Source organism: Nasonia vitripennis, chromosome 5 (genome assembly GCF_009193385.2).
Source record: "Nasonia vitripennis strain AsymCx chromosome 5, Nvit_psr_1.1, whole genome shotgun sequence".
Classification (NCBI taxonomy): Eukaryota; Metazoa; Arthropoda; class Insecta; order Hymenoptera; family Pteromalidae; genus Nasonia; species Nasonia vitripennis.
In genome coordinates, this window is record NC_045761.1 from 9,365,474 (window position 1) to 9,383,410 (window position 17,937).

The 17,937-nt window shown below is 43.7% G+C and overlaps 6 protein-coding genes across 7 annotated transcripts in view; 3 read left to right on the forward strand and 3 right to left on the reverse strand.

Moving 5' to 3' along the window:
• Nucleotides 1-11,684, forward strand: part of LOC100124002 (stem cell tumor) — a 236,591-nt gene extending 224,907 nt beyond the window's left edge. For both annotated transcript variants that reach the window (XM_008217478.3, XM_008217476.3), the window contains 2 exons: nucleotides 5,406-5,561; nucleotides 7,516-11,684. In XM_008217478.3, coding sequence (XP_008215700.1) covers nucleotides 5,406-5,561; nucleotides 7,516-7,763 — 404 coding nt within the window. In that variant the 3' untranslated portion in view covers nucleotides 7,764-11,684. The remainder of the gene's footprint in view (nucleotides 1-5,405; nucleotides 5,562-7,515) is intronic.
• Nucleotides 11,654-13,204, reverse strand: LOC100115015 (tRNA-dihydrouridine(20a/20b) synthase [NAD(P)+]-like). The gene is made up of 3 exons (XM_001608182.6): nucleotides 12,950-13,204; nucleotides 12,674-12,871; nucleotides 11,654-12,581 (listed from the first exon to the last, which is right to left on the reverse strand). The coding sequence occupies exons 1-3, from the start codon at nucleotides 13,024-13,026 to the stop codon at nucleotides 11,816-11,818; spliced, it is 1,041 nt and encodes a 346-aa protein (XP_001608232.1). The 5' UTR covers nucleotides 13,027-13,204; the 3' UTR covers nucleotides 11,654-11,815.
• A 385-nt stretch (nucleotides 13,205-13,589) lies between these two features.
• Nucleotides 13,590-14,387, reverse strand: LOC116417624 (histone H3). Its single transcript, XM_031931664.2, has one exon. The coding sequence runs from the start codon at nucleotides 14,309-14,311 to the stop codon at nucleotides 13,901-13,903; it is 411 nt and encodes a 136-aa protein (XP_031787524.1). The 5' UTR covers nucleotides 14,312-14,387; the 3' UTR covers nucleotides 13,590-13,900.
• A 167-nt stretch (nucleotides 14,388-14,554) lies between these two features.
• On the forward strand, nucleotides 14,555-14,966 carry LOC100118036 (histone H4). Its single transcript, XM_001599782.4, has one exon. It carries the CDS (start codon nucleotides 14,599-14,601, stop codon nucleotides 14,908-14,910), a length of 312 nt encoding a protein of 103 aa, XP_001599832.1. The 5' UTR covers nucleotides 14,555-14,598; the 3' UTR covers nucleotides 14,911-14,966.
• An 847-nt stretch (nucleotides 14,967-15,813) lies between these two features.
• LOC100118003 (histone H2A-like) lies at nucleotides 15,814-16,312 on the reverse strand. Its single transcript, XM_001599591.5, has one exon. It carries the CDS (start codon nucleotides 16,243-16,245, stop codon nucleotides 15,868-15,870), a length of 378 nt encoding a protein of 125 aa, XP_001599641.1. The 5' UTR covers nucleotides 16,246-16,312; the 3' UTR covers nucleotides 15,814-15,867.
• A 61-nt stretch (nucleotides 16,313-16,373) lies between these two features.
• On the forward strand, nucleotides 16,374-16,966 carry LOC100678668 (histone H2B). Its single transcript, XM_031931665.1, has one exon. It carries the CDS (start codon nucleotides 16,513-16,515, stop codon nucleotides 16,885-16,887), a length of 375 nt encoding a protein of 124 aa, XP_031787525.1. The 5' UTR covers nucleotides 16,374-16,512; the 3' UTR covers nucleotides 16,888-16,966.
• Nucleotides 16,967-17,937: the final 971 nt, after the last annotated feature.

Consider the following 17,937-nt stretch of genomic DNA (forward strand, 5'->3'; position numbering starts at 1 on the left):
CAACGCGCACGCAAACTCCGATTGATTTCGTCGAGTTTTATAGACCTTTTGTTCGCAAAGCAGTACACCTACTTCAAAATAGCTTAACGCATATAAAAGTTCACGAACTCCCGGGAAAAGTCAAGCCGACGAGGAGCAACTGCAACGCGAGCGATTAGCATAATTGCACGCGTACAATACGCGCGCGAGAGTCCTGCGGCTAAACCGCGCGCTCGCGAGAACGCAAAGGCCGCAAGTGAAAAGAATATCCCGCGCTTATTATCACTGAAATGCGCGCGCGCAAGAAAAAGGGCGACGTGGAGGAAAAAAAGAGAACGGCATTTTGCATTCCCTTTTGTCTTGGTGACACAGGAAAAGGCAGAGCTCGCGAGTACTGCTCCCTCATATTCGTGTATAATGTAGACGAGAAGGAGAAGAAGCAGGATTCACTACGCGAGAGTCACGCTACGGAGCCACCGCCGCCGCCGCGTGTCTGCATTTATATAGACGGGCGTTCGCTTGGAAAATGAGATAATAAAAAATTCATTTTCAAGATTATACGTAATTTCACATGCACCGCCTGCACCGCTGCTGGCTTTTATATTGTGCGGTATGAGGTCAATGATCGGGACGCTGTGAGGCTCGTGTGTTTGAAAATTACGGGAGTGTGTATTCGTACGAAAATGTTTACTTATATTCGATTCGTCCTAATGGTAACGATAACTTACTTTCCCGAAAAGCGCTGTACACTAGCCACGTCTTCTGAGCCGACGTAAATAATTTCTGGTCGCCTGTACACCCCTTCTCCCCTCCCTTCCACGCTGCTTTTTCACACGCGCTTCCGGCAGCGCTCGCTCGCTCTTCTACTTGCCTCATTCAATTTAATACGCTCGAGAGCAGGAGTCGAGGTAGAGAGAGAGAGAGAGAGAGAGAGAGAGAGGGAGAGAGAGAGAGAGAGAGAGAGAGACGGAGCAGCGCTTTTATCTTATCACTCATCGGGGTAATTAACCTGCGCGAGCGGGAGGAGAGTCAGCGCGAGTGTATGGAACGGATTTTTCTGGCTGCTGACGCGGGGAAAAGTGCTGATGCCGAAGCTCCTTCCTTTTCTCGTTTTTCGACTTATACGTTATAATACAGTTGAAAGAAGCCGATTCGTTTTGAATTTCCCGCGTTGATTCACAGCATTGAAAAATTTAAATCGGCCGTACGCAACGCGCGGATCAGTATACGTACGGCTGAAATCCGACGAGTCGAATAAGTTCCCAGTAAATACACACTCGAAAATCAGCGGAATTGTTTGCCGAAGAAAAAAAAGAGCGCGCGATAAGAGGCGGGAAAATCTTCTCGCGCGCCTGTAGTAAACCTAGACTTTTTCTTACGTATTATCCACACAAGCTCGAGAGAGATAGCATCGTTTATGTTCTTCGGATTCCTCGCCTACTTTCCTAATTTCTCAGTAGATCCTTATCTCGACGCGTCGAGGCATAATTGTATCTCATATCCTTCCGCCAATTACGATGAATTTCATTGTTTCTCGAACGAGCTCTATATACGTGCGCACCTCGCGCGGCTAAGTTTTCATTCAGACGCATTACCGGAAAACGTCCCAGATATCCTAACGACCTTGTTTCTCGGAAATGTTTGTACGAGATCTTTACCAGGAAAAAAAATTTTTTCTGTTCGCATTTAAAGAGAAACTCGCAAACGAGCATAGAATTTACTTTTGGCAGTGCAGTAATGCTTTGGCAAATATAAAAAGTATCGATTCGTCCGATGTCAACCGCGTCGGATTACTTCCGCCGCAGCAAAGCTCACTTATACTCTATTTTCTGTATACACACGCGGATGTGTGTTAATCTTCGGAAAAAGGCACCGATCAAAAGAGCGCTCAATTTTTTGCTCAAAGAGGCGCTCAGCACTGTGTGTCCATGTGTATTTTGTTCCTGTGTGCGGCATTCGAATTTCGGCGCAAAAATCGCTGAAAGATTCGTGAAAAAGGGGTGGTACACATATCTCACGTCATCGCACGGAAATGGGATATTATTATAATTTTTTTATATCCAACGCATTTATTTCAAGAAGAGAAAGAGTCGAATATAAATATCAAATTCAATTATATCAAACGTCGCGGGAATGATACTCGAGCGGGCTAAATTTATTCATTAAATTTGAAGGAAGAAAAAAAGAATCGTCGCGCGGAACTATTATCGCCGGGCCGCACGCGTGCGACGAGCTAATACTGAATCATTCTCCACTGCTTGCGCTTGGATGAGAGAATCGCAGCGAAAAAATGTATTCACTCGGGCGCTAGCTGCGACAGCGGAAAGAGGGGAACATCGTTTTTAGAATTAATTATAATGGAAATGAAAGAGAAGAGTCGTTTGAGATAACAAAAAAGAGAGAATATGCAGAGCGAGCGAGTGAAAAAATAGAGAGAGAATGAGGCGAAAAGAGAATGGAAAATTTCCGTAAAATAGAAACAAGAAAGGAGAGAGAGAGAGAGAGCGCGCCGAATAGGGGGGAAATAATAGAGATAGAGAGTGGATTTTCAGCGGGCTTTGTTTCTATTCTTCCGGCCGCCTATATCCGCGGATTTTTCACGTCACTTATATACTCCGACACGGCGTGTCAAAGAGAAACTCGACCGAGTGAATCTTTCGCGCGCGCGCAGCCGAATGGCTTCGGCAAACGCGAATATGCGTTCGTCTCTACTCACGGTCCTTTATTACTTTCACGCTTTGCGCTTTTTATTTTCGAGAGACGTACATACCCATATCGAAAAAAAGGGGTCGCGCGACGTTATCTATCTCCGTTTCCGTCCAATATCGCGTAATCTTCGCGCCACTTCGTCGGGCGCTCGTATCGACGATTTCAAAATATAGGCGATGTATCGGTGTCCTCTTTTTTGCGCCTCGACGCAATCGTTTTACAAGCAATTATAAGAGCCGCTCGACGCGTCGTGCCTCTCTTTAATTAGATCTCGCTGATGCGCGCAGGCCACTTAAGGTGTATTTTACACACCTGTTACGATCCAGTTTTTCCGCCGCACGCGATCAAACGATGCCATCGTGAAATATGTACCGAGAGAGGAGTAGCGGGATATGGTAGCTCTTAAAAAATGCTTAACTGTATACCATACGCTCGCTTTGCCGTGAGATAGTCTCTATGCTCTTTTGATACCCGCGGAGTGTGTGACTGCCCGCATTGTTGAATTTCTCGTTTCATGGCCCGCTTTTTTCCTTCTATTCAGTAGCTAAGTGCAAGCGAGACGCAAACGCACTGGCGAATCTATAAGAGGCAGCGCAAAAACTTCCAATATATATCGGCTGCATGATCGGCTTACGCTACTCGTGCATATTATGTACATCTACTTACGTGACGTACAGCAGGCGCATCTAAATAAAACTGGGCTATAGGAGGTGAGCTTCGCGGCAGCGGAAAATACGTCGCCGACAAGAAAAACTTAATACCGGCCTGATCCTTCGCAGTGCTGAACGATATAGCTGCACGCGCGTCTAGGTCTAGTATACAAAACGCGACGCGCGCGCATACACATCCGCTCGCAAAAAGAGCCGAGTACAGAGATAGAGGGCAAATCCTTCCTATCGAAATCCCTTATCTCTCTCTCTCTCTCTCTCTCTCTCTCTCTCTCTCTCTCTCTCTCTCTCTCTCTCTCTTTCCACCAACTTGACCCGCATAAAGCCGAAGAAAATTGCGAATAAGCCCGGCGTTTCAGCCTCTCTCTCTCTCTCTCTCTCTCTCTCTCTCGCTCTTCTTTCTTTGTGCATTGTGTGCGATGTATATACATATGCACACGCACGCGGGCATGTATCAGGGCAAAGACTGCACTCCACTCCTCTCGCGCTACTTTGGCTTTGCGAGCTAGATTTTCGTACGAATCTCTGCAAGTTCGTTCCCATTCGATCGATGTGAGACTATGATATACCATCAAAGCTCAAAGAGACTCGCTCGAAACTCAGCTCTATCTCTATTGACTCTATAATCATCGCGCCGAGAGGAAATTCTCGAGATTTCCTAACGCTTCTTAATTCCTTGAAAAAAAGGCCGCTCTTATCTCGACACGTATCTGGAAGAAAGTCAACACTTGATGAAATTCGAGAAAGCGATTTATTTTATCCCGCGCGCGCGAGCGAGCTTTTGCAATAAAAAAAGGTATATAAGCCAGCTTCGCCGCGGCTTTACCTTTTTTGCCCGCTCCTCCTTTTCATCGCTCTATGCAGGTATATAAACGAAATCCATTAGCCTGCGAGTCAATTACTTAAAGTCGGCGAGGGCGAAATGACGACTGCTATATACACTGCTCTGCTGCTGCTGTAGCGGCCAATTAGAGGAATGAAGCTTTCAGTCTAATGTAAAAGCTGCGCTGCATGACTGGCTCCCTGCGCGCGCGCGAGTGTCGTTATTACGATATTATATAACGTTATTGTTATTTTAACGCGCAGCGACGCTTCTTCGCGAGAAGGGATTTCGACAATCGGACGCCGTGACAGTCGGATAGACAGCCGCGGGCAATTATCTAATGCGCTGCAACAGGAGTGGCTGATGCGAATGTCGCATCTCGTGGGAAAAGCGCATCGCCCCGACAGGAGACGCGCAGCGGAACCGGATGTGACGACGCGAAAGTCGCGGTGAATTAGCAGCCGATAACTTCCCGATGTGTGTATTATAATAAGTACATAGATGTCGGTGACGATATAATAACAATAATATATCGCGAGAACATATCAAAGCGTGATCTCGACGCGCGCAAGTAGTCCCCCGGCTGATCGATCATGAAACGATAGTCACGAGGCGCGTCATAATTCAAAGCTTTTCCCACACGTCAGGTGTTTATTGTTGTTGCCGTTGTTCTTTCCGTCCGCATCTCAGACACCTCGGCGGCGGCGCGCACGAAGTCTCTCTACTGCATCAGCCTGTAATAATGCACGGCCTTTCCATTTCCCACGATAACACTCGCGCAGTCGTTTCGACGACCGGGAGAGATAATACCGCGTTCTGTTCTCTCGATACTTACACGCGCCCCGACAAAATTTTTCGAGTGTGATAAAAGGAGAGTTGAACCTATGGGTTCACGCGGTGTCTTGCAAAGCGCAAACGTTTGAGGCTGCGTAATCGATGTGCATTAGTCGATTCAAAGCGAACGAATATCGTCGATGTATACATGGGAGATTATGTATAATACGAAATCCTATATTTCGTTAAGAGCCGATTATTCAGCTTGTTAATATACAGATGCATAATACTCGCGGAGCCCTTTGTTACCGGAAATCAAATTTCTGCGTCGTATATTAATTTCCATCAAAGTTGATGAGTAGCTCGACTAAGCTTCGTCAAAGGACGTCGCCGCAAGTTATCCGCACGAATACAGCGTAATAATACACACCACTTATGGCGTTTGGTTTCAGGTTCCTTGGGCACGTCGGTCTTCGACACGGACGTCTACCTAGTTGGCGCGAGCGGCGGAGTTTACGCGCTTCTTGCCGCTCACCTCGCCAACGTTCTGCTCAACTACAACAACATGGAGTTCGGCATAGTGCGGCTTATTGGTATCTTCGTTATCGGTAAGCACAACGATACGATTCCCGCGTATCACACTGGAGAAGTTGGAAATTAAAAAAAAATAAACTCATCCCGAACTTTTACGGAACTGCAGTTTATCGAGCGATGTCAATACGAGCGACGCAGAGCTTGCAAAAAAGAAAGCTCACGGCTCATCCATCCTATGCCCTCGCGAAAAAGCAGTATATCTCCTTCTAGCCGATGAACCAATCACGTTTGACGCTTACTCTAGCTCTTTCTCTCCCGCGCTGTCTCTTCGGCCAAGTCTATTACTGTCCCGCGAAACTTTTAATTAAAACATAAATAAACGTGATGTCCCAGCTCTCGCTTTTTACAGGCTCCTTTCGCGCAAGCTTCGCACTTTTCGCGTTTTTCGGCGCGGCAAACATAAATCCTCCGAGTTATACGGAGTGCGTCCGCAGGCTCGGTATTAATGGAAAGCGAGAGATAGCGTCGCCGAGAGTTACGATTTTCTACTTTATCCATAGTCCTCCCGATGTAGGTATCCGAAAACGGAACGCGTACTCGCAAATTTAAAAATGCCGACTATGCAGTAAACCGCGAGTTTGCGCAACACAACACACGCGGAAAGGAAAAGCGCGCGCAAGCTCTCGGTCGAGCTTTTTTCTCTTGTGCGACTTTTTCACCTCGAACGAGAACGCGCTACTCTCCTCCGCTTTGACTTTGAGCTTTTTGAGCTATCGCTCGCGCGTTTGATGAAATTTTTTCCCTTTGCGCGATGCCTACATCCGTACACTTCTATGTTAATTTAGATCGTTATATAGCTGTAGCTGAGAGGGGAGAGCTTATTCTCGGTCATTAGCCGCGAAACGTTATCGAGTCGAAAATCCAGAAATCATCCGAACCGCGAGAATTATTTAGCGCGTGTAATCGAGAGCAACGAGTAAAAGGTCTCGAGGCTTCTAATTCGCGAACTTTCGCGAGAGCGCTGCACAGGTGAATTAGATTCGTTCGAGGAAGTTAGCTTGTTTAGCCTCCAAGAGCTCTCGGCGCTTGTCGCTCTATAAACATTGGCATTTCGAGATTTTCGTTCGAGCTCGTCGACCTTTCCCACAGCTAGTTACTTAGCCAATCGAGGCGGGTATTACGGAGCAGGTTGTGTTGTGCCACTTGATTCGCGGCGACGAGAAAGGCGTATCGCCTCTAAAAGACAATCGAGCCGTCGTCGCACGAAGAATCAATTTCGCCTGGCTTTTTGCCGACGCTTCCCGCGCACAAAGCTCCTTGGATGAGTTCTCGAGCTGCCGTGACCAAGTGTCAATCCGTCGCTCGCCTGCTTTGTCATTCGTCGGCTCGTCGCCTCGAAAGGTCCTGTTCGTGTCGGAATTGAGATAGCTTCGCTATTCCTTCCATAATAAATAAAAGTATCCTCCTTTACATTGAATTATTTTGTATTTCCGAATCAAGTGTGCGTATATTCCTCAGCTTCGAAAAACTAATCTTGCGTATACACGAACGAAAAGAATCACGGCGACGATGCACCGCTTCCTCGACGCTGAACAAAGCCTGTCGAAGCGCGACTCCTTTTTTGCCAAAGCCCTTCCGCTTTAGCGAACGATGACAAGCAAACAAAGAGGAGGACGAGTGAAAAAATTCCTAAACAATCTTCCAGACCGCGAGAAAAAGTCTCTCCTTGCAGCGCACGGAATTGCAGCCAAGAGTCCCTCTCATTAGCATCGCGCCCTTTATCTCGCATTTTCCTCGAGTCGTGTGTAATTTTAAAGAAACCACCGCGCGCGCTTTCTCCGCTCGTTCAAAGGGACTCGCGCGCATACGTATTAGAGGCCAGGACGATTTTCTTTGAAGTTGTATCTCGTTGGAGAACACGCGGACAAATCGAGAGAGAAAATAATTCAGCGCGACGAAATACACACAGCGCCGCTGCACCGCGAGAGTCTAACGATTTCAACAATTTTCTTCTCCTTTCTGTTTCAGCAAGCGCCGACGTAGGTTTCGCGATCTACGACAGGTACGCGGCGGAGCAGCAGCAGCTGGGGCCGCCGGTCTCTTACGTGGCGCATCTGACCGGCGCGTTGGCCGGTCTGACGATCGGCCTCCTCGTCCTGAAGAACTTCGAGCAGCGGCTGCACGAACAGCTGCTCTGGTGGGTCGCCCTCGGCGTCTACGCTGCCTGCACGATATTCGCGGTCATGTACAATCTCATGCATCCGGATTATCCATGACGCGAGGTCAGCTTCGCTTACGGACACCCAAGGGTCACGTAACGCGAAGCTCATGCCGTCAGATGCCTCCTCCTACTACTACTTACGCTCTAGAGGCGATGAGAAAGACAGAGAGGGAGAGAGAGGGGCGATTGAACATGCCAAAGAATGCGACACGAATGTGTTGTATCGAACGTTGTATTGCGAGGACATAGCCATAAGGAGCCTTAGGAGCGAGGATGATGGGGCAGTGTAGGGAAAAGGAAGAAGAAGAAGGTGAAGGTGAAGAAGGCCGAGCTGACAAGACTGACTGGATTTATTAGGAGAGAAAGAGTTGGGACGCACGACTCGATACGAAGAGGATGCAGGCGAGGAGAGATGGCGCGCTGCGACACGTACGAAAGAGCGCGCATCAATATTTTTCTGTATAGCTCTTGTAAATATGTACAGTATGTGTGTGCGTGTATTTGGTGTATAGACCGTCGAGAGCACGCGCGCTCCGACGTGTGTATACGTGTGTCGAGTGTTCTTTTTTTGTTCTATTTGTCTTTTGTTTCGAGGCTTCGCGCGCGCGCATTTATTTCCGGTAGAATTTTTTTTTTCATCAGAATTTTCCAGGTAATGAAAAAAAAATTATCAGCATGGCCTGCTAGTAGGAAAAAAAAGAAGAAATGTGCGCGAACGCCTTGCATAGTGACGAAGTTTTGTTGATGATGAAAAAAAAAATACAGCGCTGCGACGAAGTTCGTCTATAAAGCAGAGTGACGAAATACCGAAATTGTGTTCTTTAGTTATTGTTCAACTGTCATTGTTTGTTTGTATTTATTTAGATAAGTCGCGCGAGAATGCAGTCGAAGAAATTCGACGAGAGCTTTCGAAGAGTTGGCTAATTTGAAACGAACGTTTTGTCACCCTCTCACTCACTACCTTTTCCGTCCCGCGCTGCTGTTATAACTCTTGGAGAGTGTGCTGAGAAAGCTTGCATCGACTAATCGCATCGTCACTGTGTGATGTGGTTATTTACCACCTTATTATTTATCTACCAAGCTTTTCTTTTTTTTTTAACTTCTGGAAACTCCAGCATTGAATGACGATTCAGTATACTGGTAATTTTTTTTTATTCTCGATGCGCGTATGGTACCTCTGGCATTTATCTCGTCAACACGAAGTAATTGAAAGGGTACTTTCCGCATGAAGCTTGCACAAGATCATATTTTTCGCGTGCAGCACCGATTCGAAAAGAAAATCTCAGCGAAAAAATTAACCGACTTTTCCCTCGGGAGCGTCGAGCGATGCGCGACAGAGAAGGGGCGTGCGAGAAAGAGAGCACGTGAATGGATGCATATGCGGGTGTGTGTATGCGTGTATGTGTGTGTGCGTGTATGTGTGTGTGTGTGTGATGAACGATGCTAGTCAATTAGTACCCGAGGGCTGGGCTTAGAGAGTTCCGAACGAGGACTCCTGGGTATATATAACGTCGAGAGCTTCTCGCTCGGTCCCCTCGAGATGCGCGAGGACGAGAAAGCCATGAGCGAGAGAGTGAGAGAGAGAGAGACGCACATACACGGAAACACACACACATACACACACACACACACAGATAGCGGTGGCAAAGAGCGATAAAGCAGTGCGGGGGTATCAGGAGCGCGCGCGCGGGGGCGTAATTACGCGTGAATAATTAAATCTGCGCCGCGAGCGCGCGGGTGTGTATACACTTGCAGGAGGCACTTTGCACACGGAGGGCACGATTAATTTGGGCTTTCTGATGTAATAACGAGGGGGGACTTTGATTAACGACCGCTCGGACCTTCCACTTTTTCCGGCCTTTTCCTGCCTTCGCGAACAATGTCATGCGGCTCAAAATTCTGCCTCGTGTGTTTATGCTTATAAAGTAGCTGCGATATTCCGATGATCTTTTTTTTCCTGATGTGCAAAGTGCTTCGTTAACCTCCGTGTAGCGACTGAATGCTTTCATACATATAAAAAATTTTTCCAGTCAACGCTTCATGTCATCGTCAATACGTTTGTTCTAAGGCTGAACTCTGTATTACGTTTATTATTTATGCAAGTGTACAAAGATTTAAAGCTATATTCGTAAATAAATACACCAGTGTCGTCTGCAATTAAAAGTGCGTTAGATAGTTTATAATATATTGCGTTTATTATTTATTTTGTGAGAGTCAATGCAATTTGTATTTTCTACTTAGTTCGAGTTTTAAGCGTGTACAGTTAAGTTTGTCATATAGTTCAAGAAGCCTCCGCGATTTCATTCATTACTTATAGGCTAGATTAAAGAAAATCAGTATCAAATTGAAGCTCGTATAACATTGTTTATTATACTATTATTATTCACTGAACAAAGTCATTGTAAGCAAATAAATCAGAAAGATCCTTGGTGAAAATATTTTTATGAAAATCTTCACGAACGAATATCATGCAACAGACGTGAACATCATTGTAAAAAAAAACTACGAACGAGAAGACTTCACATATAAATATTATCACAAGGAATGCAAAAATCGAGGTGAGCGGGTAAATGTATTGAATGAATGATCAATGCCTCGCTTGCATACGTTAGAATCTCTGAAATAATGCTCAAATGATTTTAATTCATACATCGTACAAGCTGTGCTGATGTATAGGGACAATGCGTATTATTTTCATTCTTTTTAATTGGTAACTTTTTAAGGATAGCCTTTTTATGCAACAGAACGAAGCCGTTTGAATTCTGTGGAGATTCTAAAATGTGCGATGCGACTCTATGTAGTATAAATAAATTAAATAAGTAAAAAAAGTATATATACACATAATAATTTATATTATATACGGTCAGTCAAAAGTCCACAAGCCAAAGAGGTGGAGCTAGTAAAAGAAAAGAAAACGATTCAAATGTTTATTGTATAACTCAATGATGATTCCTCGCTAGGATAATTCGTATAGTGGAAAGCTTATCGCTGGACGAAACGACGGAGACGTGCATAATGGAACATGTAATTCCGTATTCCGTACAATGCAATCGAAAACAGTTGTGTCTTATTTGTTGTCATTTTATTTGCATTTACCTTCGAGAATAATGGAAACATGTACCTTTTTGGCACATTTGATCTACGCATAGAAAACACTGTAACTTTTGTAAACTAAAAGTATAAAGATGTCAGTATTTTTCTCAAATTTTCGCATCTGTCTAAGTCTTTGTACAGAACGTTGTAAAAAAAGAAATATCAAGGTGGCGCGTTTTCTCTGGTGTTAATATTTTTATGCAAAATTTTATCAAAGGATATTCGCTGTGTGTATAAGAGGAGATAGCATAGGCTATCCTATAGCAGGCATAATCTGCATTTCTAGACTTATTCCATTTGATTATGTGTATTTTGCTTGAATCCACTTTTGTTTGTGCACACAGCGAACAGGCTCCTAGAAATTTATATTTTAGCGGTCGAAAATCCAGAATGAATTCAAGAAACAGTACATGTACACACTTCAAGTCGGCAAAATAAAATTTTCATAAATATGTTTTCGCCAGGGTTTATCCACTAAACAATAAAAGGTTGTTCGTTTAGTCGATGCGTCAAGTAGAATTATTCCGTTATTCTTGTCGTCACAGTGAGATATAATTCCAGAGCCCCTTAACGGCGCGCGTTAAGTCGCATTTACCAAATACTATTAAGTAATGGTACGTTCCCTTAGCGATTATATTGTTCGTAAGTTAAGAGAAAGTTTTGATCGAAAGCTCTGTACTGCCAGCGAGATACTTTTTTCCTTAAAATTTATCATTATTAAACGAAGGTGACGTCTAAAACATCTGTATTAATTGTATCTTTAAATCGCTAACGTTTGTGTAAAAAAAAAAGAGTAAGAGATAATACGAGCAAAAAAGCTTTGAAACATCACATTGATATCATTGCACCTAATTCAAAATAAATCCATTTAATTATTATACAACTGTGTGTTTTTAATTCAATCATCATTCAATCATCAAACATTGGAACAAATTTCAAGTATATTTATAAAATATATGCATACAAAAATACTGAATTAATCTTATAAAGATTATAATGTCTAGTCATTTACTATCACTGTATAAAAAGATTTTCCAAATTTATACTACACTCGTCTTCAAAGTTTGACTTTTGTACGTTTTTCCTTGGAACTGCATTAAACTCACATTTGGTTACTGAATATTCTTTTTCAAACGTCCTCGGTTGTATATCAAAACGCTCTTTAAGAAAGTCATAAACGTCACTCTTATTATTAAGAACATTGAACACTAACTTTTCTTTTTTGGTTAATACTTTTTCTAGCATGAAAACTAGATGGTGATGCATACACATAAATTGTGTGGACATAGTGGACGTTATATCAAGCCAGTCTTGAATACACTCAACAGGAGTATTCTTGTACCCAGAAAATATAGCAGGATTTGTCAAGATTCCACCAGCAACCATTACACCATTACATTTAGATTCTTCGTACAAGGTTTTTGCATCTTCAAAAGATCTTACGTTTCCATTGGCTATCATTGGTAAATGTACACAACTTCTTACTAGTTTCAAACTATCCAGATCTATAGGTTCATTTCTCATATCTGGAGTTCTAGCATGCACTGTTAGAAAGGATACACCAGCATGTTCTATAGCTCGACTGAATTCAATTGTTTTTTTTATATCTTTAAGAATACGTATTTTCACAGAGACAGTAAATGGTTTTGGTATTCGATTCCTAACATTAGAAACCAATTCTTTCACAAGTTGTGGTTTAGTTAGTAGGTCAGCGCCATAACCATCCTTTAAAGCCCATCGTTGAGGACAACCACAATTTAAATCCACTCCATTTGAATATCTGACAATCAATCAAATACAATTATTACTATATACCTACTTTTCTAAACAGTATTCTGAACAACTTGTACATAGTTTAGAAATTATACTCACGGTGCAACCATTTCCGTAGCTTCCACAAAATCATCTACTTCTTTGGCTGCAAACTGTACAATTAATGGACTGTCACCTTCATTCGTAGAGAATTCACTATCTCTGGCCTTAGATGATTGTACAAACGAGTCGGCAAGGATCATTGGTGTAAAACAAATATCACAGTCATACTTCCTTACCAACGTTCGAAATGGTAACCTAATGTAACAATAAGGATGTTTAATAATTATACGAACGTGTTTTTCTTTAATACAAATAAATATTTGCGACACTTACTTGCTGTACCTAACCATAGGTGCACAAACTTTTGTCATTTGAGGCCCGGTTAATATATTAAGAATGTCTTGCGACATTTTGTGCTGTGTTAATTTTTAGAATTTCAAATGAATACTTATTCGTGTGGATCAGAAATTTCTTTAATATTTTTAACGGAGCTTTTGCTCATTTTTATAAGTGAGTAACTAACAACCAACGTGGTATAGGTTGAAAACAAATTGCAGAAGCGCTTCGTTCGTAAAAACTAACCTCTAAATTGTGGTCCGTTATACATATATATATTGATCAGCTGATGGTAAGTATACTTATTTACCATCACGTATACGGTACTTCACCGTTATATCAAAGAATATTCAGTATTTTATCTGTTGTGGATAATAAATAATGTCTTTTTAATGTGCAGATGATAATTATATAGTATGTACAGTCCGGCGACTGTAGCATTTTCGTTTTTTTTTATATTCGACTTTGAATTAATTTATTTAGCTTTAACGACGTAAACATTTGGTTTATTGCTTATTATTCAGAGCATAAACAAATATTTAAATAAAGGCTATCGAAAATAGTGGAATTAGTTTTCAAAATGTTAAGGATTAAATAATTTTTTTTGCTATAAAAGATAGCGGAAGCAGATTGTTGGTCTTCTAAACTTTTGTTTACAATTATGTAATAATAAAGATTATAAATGTTCAAGAATTTCATATGTTATTCTGTAAAATTTCTTGTGGCACATAATTTGAATTTGAAGTGCTTTAAATGAAGTTGTTTCTCTTTTTTTGTTATAAGTTTAATGATTTTCAGTTGTAATAAGTTATATAAGTACTGTTTTTATTGAATTTCTTCTATTATGGGATAGGAAATGGATAAACGTGATAATTAATTCCAACGTTTAAAATTTTGGTGGCCCTGAAAAGGGCCGATTGGTTTTAGAAAAAAAAGAGTGGCTAAAATTTAAGCACGCTCTCCGCGGATGCGCCTGGCCAGCTGGATGTCTTTGGGCATGATGGTAACGCGCTTGGCGTGGATCGCGCAGAGGTTGGTGTCTTCAAAGAGTCCGACGAGGTAGGCCTCGCTAGCCTCCTGCAGGGCCATGACAGCCGAGCTCTGGAAGCGCAGGTCGGTCTTGAAGTCCTGAGCGATCTCACGCACCAGGCGCTGGAAGGGCAGCTTGCGGATGAGGAGCTCCGTGCTCTTCTGGTAACGACGGATCTCACGAAGAGCGACGGTTCCGGGCCTGTAGCGATGGGGCTTCTTGACTCCTCCGGTTGCCGGAGCGCTCTTGCGAGCAGCCTTGGTGGCCAGCTGCTTACGGGGAGCCTTGCCTCCGGTGGACTTGCGCGCCGTCTGCTTGGTACGAGCCATCGCTACAGAAGAGGGTTCGGTCGATGCGTCTGCTTTGACTTGTCAAACGAGAATAATTTTTCAGCCGGCTGGGGCACTGGCATTTATACGCGGCGTTGGAGCATCTGCTCCGAAACTGTCGGAGCGAGGAGTAGTGGAAGGGGAAGCCGCTTGTGTAAGTCGCAAGTCCAGAGAGGGGGAACGCGAACGGTTCGCCTGGGATCGCCTTTAAAAGGGCAGCCGTTTCCGAGTATCGGCATCAGTTTGCTGTTTGCAGTCGTCCTCAGCACATCACTTACGAAGCCAAGATGACCGGACGTGGAAAGGGAGGAAAGGGTCTGGGAAAAGGAGGAGCCAAGCGCCATCGCAAGGTCTTGCGTGACAACATCCAGGGCATCACCAAGCCCGCCATCCGCCGTCTGGCCAGACGTGGTGGTGTCAAGCGTATCTCCGGTCTGATCTACGAGGAGACTCGTGGTGTCCTCAAGGTCTTCCTTGAGAACGTCATCCGCGACGCCGTGACCTACACCGAGCACGCAAAGAGGAAGACTGTCACAGCCATGGACGTTGTCTACGCTCTCAAGAGACAAGGCCGCACCCTTTACGGATTCGGCGGTTAAATAACTCCCTGACCCTTTCATTGACAAATTTTTAAACAATCGGCCCTTTTCAGGGCCACCAAATATTTAAACGTTGGAATAATTTATTTACATTTTTTAAAATGGCTTAAACTGCAAAAAGTTAAAGCATTTTCAATATCAAAAAAGAAACTAGCCAATGGTTTTTCAGTCCTTTCTTATAAATATATCGCATTTAGGTACCTATAGGGAAGATTCGTTCCGTACGTATAAGTCTCATAGTTGCTTTCTTTAACTTGTCGATACGACCTAATAAAATAACAAATACCAACACTTTTGCGACATTAAAAAATGTAGCCCATTGCTATTTTGCCATTTAGCCATTGCAATTGCCATAACACTTCATGACGCTTATACATTAAAAATGTATTATATTTGTTTATTATATGTGAATAGGTTTAGATTTCACGATTTTATTATTCAATCTTTATTTCTTTATTCCGAGATATTGACGTATAAACTTTGAATTCTAAAAAAAAAAATTACGATAAATCACAAGATTGCCCTCCGTAATGTAATTTTCTATCATTTACTATTATTGTAATTTACAATCTTGTCGTGATTTATCATAATTGTTTTAATTATTTTTTATAAGCAAATTAGTTACTTTTGTGGTCTGCAATTTTATCGCGCAAATCTGAATTTAAATTGAATGTGGGACAACGACACACCGTTAAAGGACGCCGTAAGTAGTAAGTTGCGAAAGATAAAATTTGCTCGAATAATTTCTCACTACTATTGTAATAAATATATGTGCTACATTGATCAATGTGTCATATGCTAAAACTAGCAAATTCAACACTAAGTATATGTATAATGTAATATATAAATATTTCTAAAAATGTCATTCAACAAATAGTGTTTTACGTTAAAAAAATATTGGTGGCCCTGAAAAGGGCCGATTGTGTTTAGTCAATGATCGATAAGGTCATGTAGAGTTTAAGAGCTCTTCTCGGTCTTTTTGGGCAGAAGTACGGCCTGGATGTTAGGCAGCACACCACCCTGGGCGATCGTGACTCCGGAGAGCAGTTTGTTCAGCTCCTCGTCGTTGCGGATGGCCAGCTGGAGGTGACGGGGGATGATTCTCGTCTTCTTGTTGTCGCGAGCGGCGTTGCCGGCCAACTCGAGCACCTCAGCGGCCAAGTACTCCATGACAGCGGCCAGGTAGACCGGAGCACCGGCTCCCACGCGCTCGGCGTAGTTACCCTTCCTCAGCAGCCGATGGATACGACCGACGGGGAACTGGAGTCCGGCCCTGTTGGAGCGGGTCTTTGACTTTCCCTTGACCTTGCCACCGCCTTTGCCGCGTCCGGACATGATGCTATGAGTAGTTGCGTGTACTAAGTAGTGTAGAATTGGCTTCGCGAACGAAACCAAGAGGACTGATGCTCTGGAAGAGCTCGCGGCGCATTTTATGTCCCCGGCCGAAGCAGCGCCGAGCCAGCAGCTGCGCGAGTTCGGCGAGTGGTGGGGAGCCTCGCGGCTGGTTCGCTCGGCGTCGCTGCCTCTCCGGCCTTATAAAGCCGCTCCAAACTCCGCTCGGCATCATTCGGCTTACCTCGGTATCCTGAGTAGCGTATCGCCATGGCACCTAAAGCAAGCGGAAAGGCAGTGAAGAAGGCCGGCAAGGCCGTGAAGAACATCACCAAGGGCGACAAGAAGAAGCACAAGAAGAGGAGGAAGGAGAGTTACGCTATCTACATCTACAAAGTGTTGAAGCAGGTCCACCCTGACACCGGTGTGTCGAGCAAGGCGATGAGCATCATGAACAGCTTCGTCAACGACATTTTCGAGCGCATCGCCGCCGAAGCCTCTCGCCTGGCCCACTACAACAAGAGGTCGACCATCACCTCCCGGGAGATCCAGACCGCTGTCAGGCTCCTGCTTCCCGGCGAGCTCGCCAAGCACGCCGTTAGCGAGGGTACCAAAGCCGTCACCAAGTACACCAGCTCCAAGTAAATTGGAGCACTTCACTGCCTCTGATTAAATATTTGACAGCCTTTGACTACAGTATCACACCAATCGGCCCTTTTCAGGGCCACCAATTATTCTAACGTAAATCAAACTATTTACAAATTGTTTATATAAATAAATATCTATATTTGACAAATATTAACAACAGATTGCCTTGTGCATGGAGTCAACAATGTCTTTGGGATTAATCAATATCAAAAAAAGTGCAAACGATTCTATCGATACTGCGTGCCTTCAGGTCCGAATTTCGAAATGCAAAATATACGCAACAAATGACAAACCGCTGAATTATAAAAAGAGGGAAAAGTGCTTTTCCTCCTACTATATTTTTCCTCTCACTGCTACTTCCCTTCCCTTTCGAGAAAAATCCTGCAGCTTTAACAAACACAGCAGAAATACTTGCAGAAAAAGGGCCTTACATACGCGTATCATCATAATGGTAATCGTTGTAAGAAAGCGGTCAACTGCTGAATATAGATTTATGCAGGAATTCACCTGTAACGAGCTATGCACCGATATTCTATTCCGATAGAATGCGACGTTTTTGCATACGCACAACGTGAATAGTATAACCAAAAAGGCGGTTGAACTTACATCATTATAATAATACACCAGAAGTTACACGTTCGACTACACTCTATAACAATCATCAGCAGTCGCAAAACCTCACCGGTAACGCGAACGCGTCGATCGTCGGCGAAAACCTTATACAGGCATAGCTGTCCGCGTCCGATCCACAATACGATATATATATATATATATATATATATATATATAGAGTTTCGCTTCCGCAAAACATACTCTGCGCACAGCCATACATACCGTCCTTTAAAACACACCGGGTCCCGCGTGCCTGCAGCAACTACTTAATCTCCAACCCGCTGGCGTTGCCTCCTCTCTCTCTCGCGAGTCGCGACGGGCGCATTCCACCGCTCCCGAGCCAAGTGTAATCCACGTGTGAGCGTGTATATCCGTATACATGCACATAGTTACCGATATCTATACACTCACACGCACTGCACAAGCCTTTCCGAT

Bases quoted from the DNA above. Each gene is read 5' to 3' on its own strand.
- LOC100115015 (XM_001608182.6), bottom strand. From the start codon at position 13,026: ATGTCGCAAGACATTCTTAATATATTAACCGGGCCTCAAATGACAAAA. The intron at 12,872-12,949 runs GTAAGTGTCGCA...TTGTTACATTAG, and splicing joins CCTATGGTTAGGTACAGCAA to GTTACCATTTCGAACGTTGG. The intron at 12,582-12,673 runs GTGAGTATAATT...ATTGATTGTCAG, and splicing joins GCTACGGAAATGGTTGCACC to ATATTCAAATGGAGTGGATT.
- LOC116417624 (XM_031931664.2), bottom strand. From the start codon at position 14,311: ATGGCTCGTACCAAGCAGACGGCGCGCAAGTCCACCGGAGGCAAGGCT.
- LOC100118036 (XM_001599782.4), top strand. From the start codon at position 14,599: ATGACCGGACGTGGAAAGGGAGGAAAGGGTCTGGGAAAAGGAGGAGCC.
- LOC100118003 (XM_001599591.5), bottom strand. From the start codon at position 16,245: ATGTCCGGACGCGGCAAAGGCGGTGGCAAGGTCAAGGGAAAGTCAAAG.
- LOC100678668 (XM_031931665.1), top strand. From the start codon at position 16,513: ATGGCACCTAAAGCAAGCGGAAAGGCAGTGAAGAAGGCCGGCAAGGCC.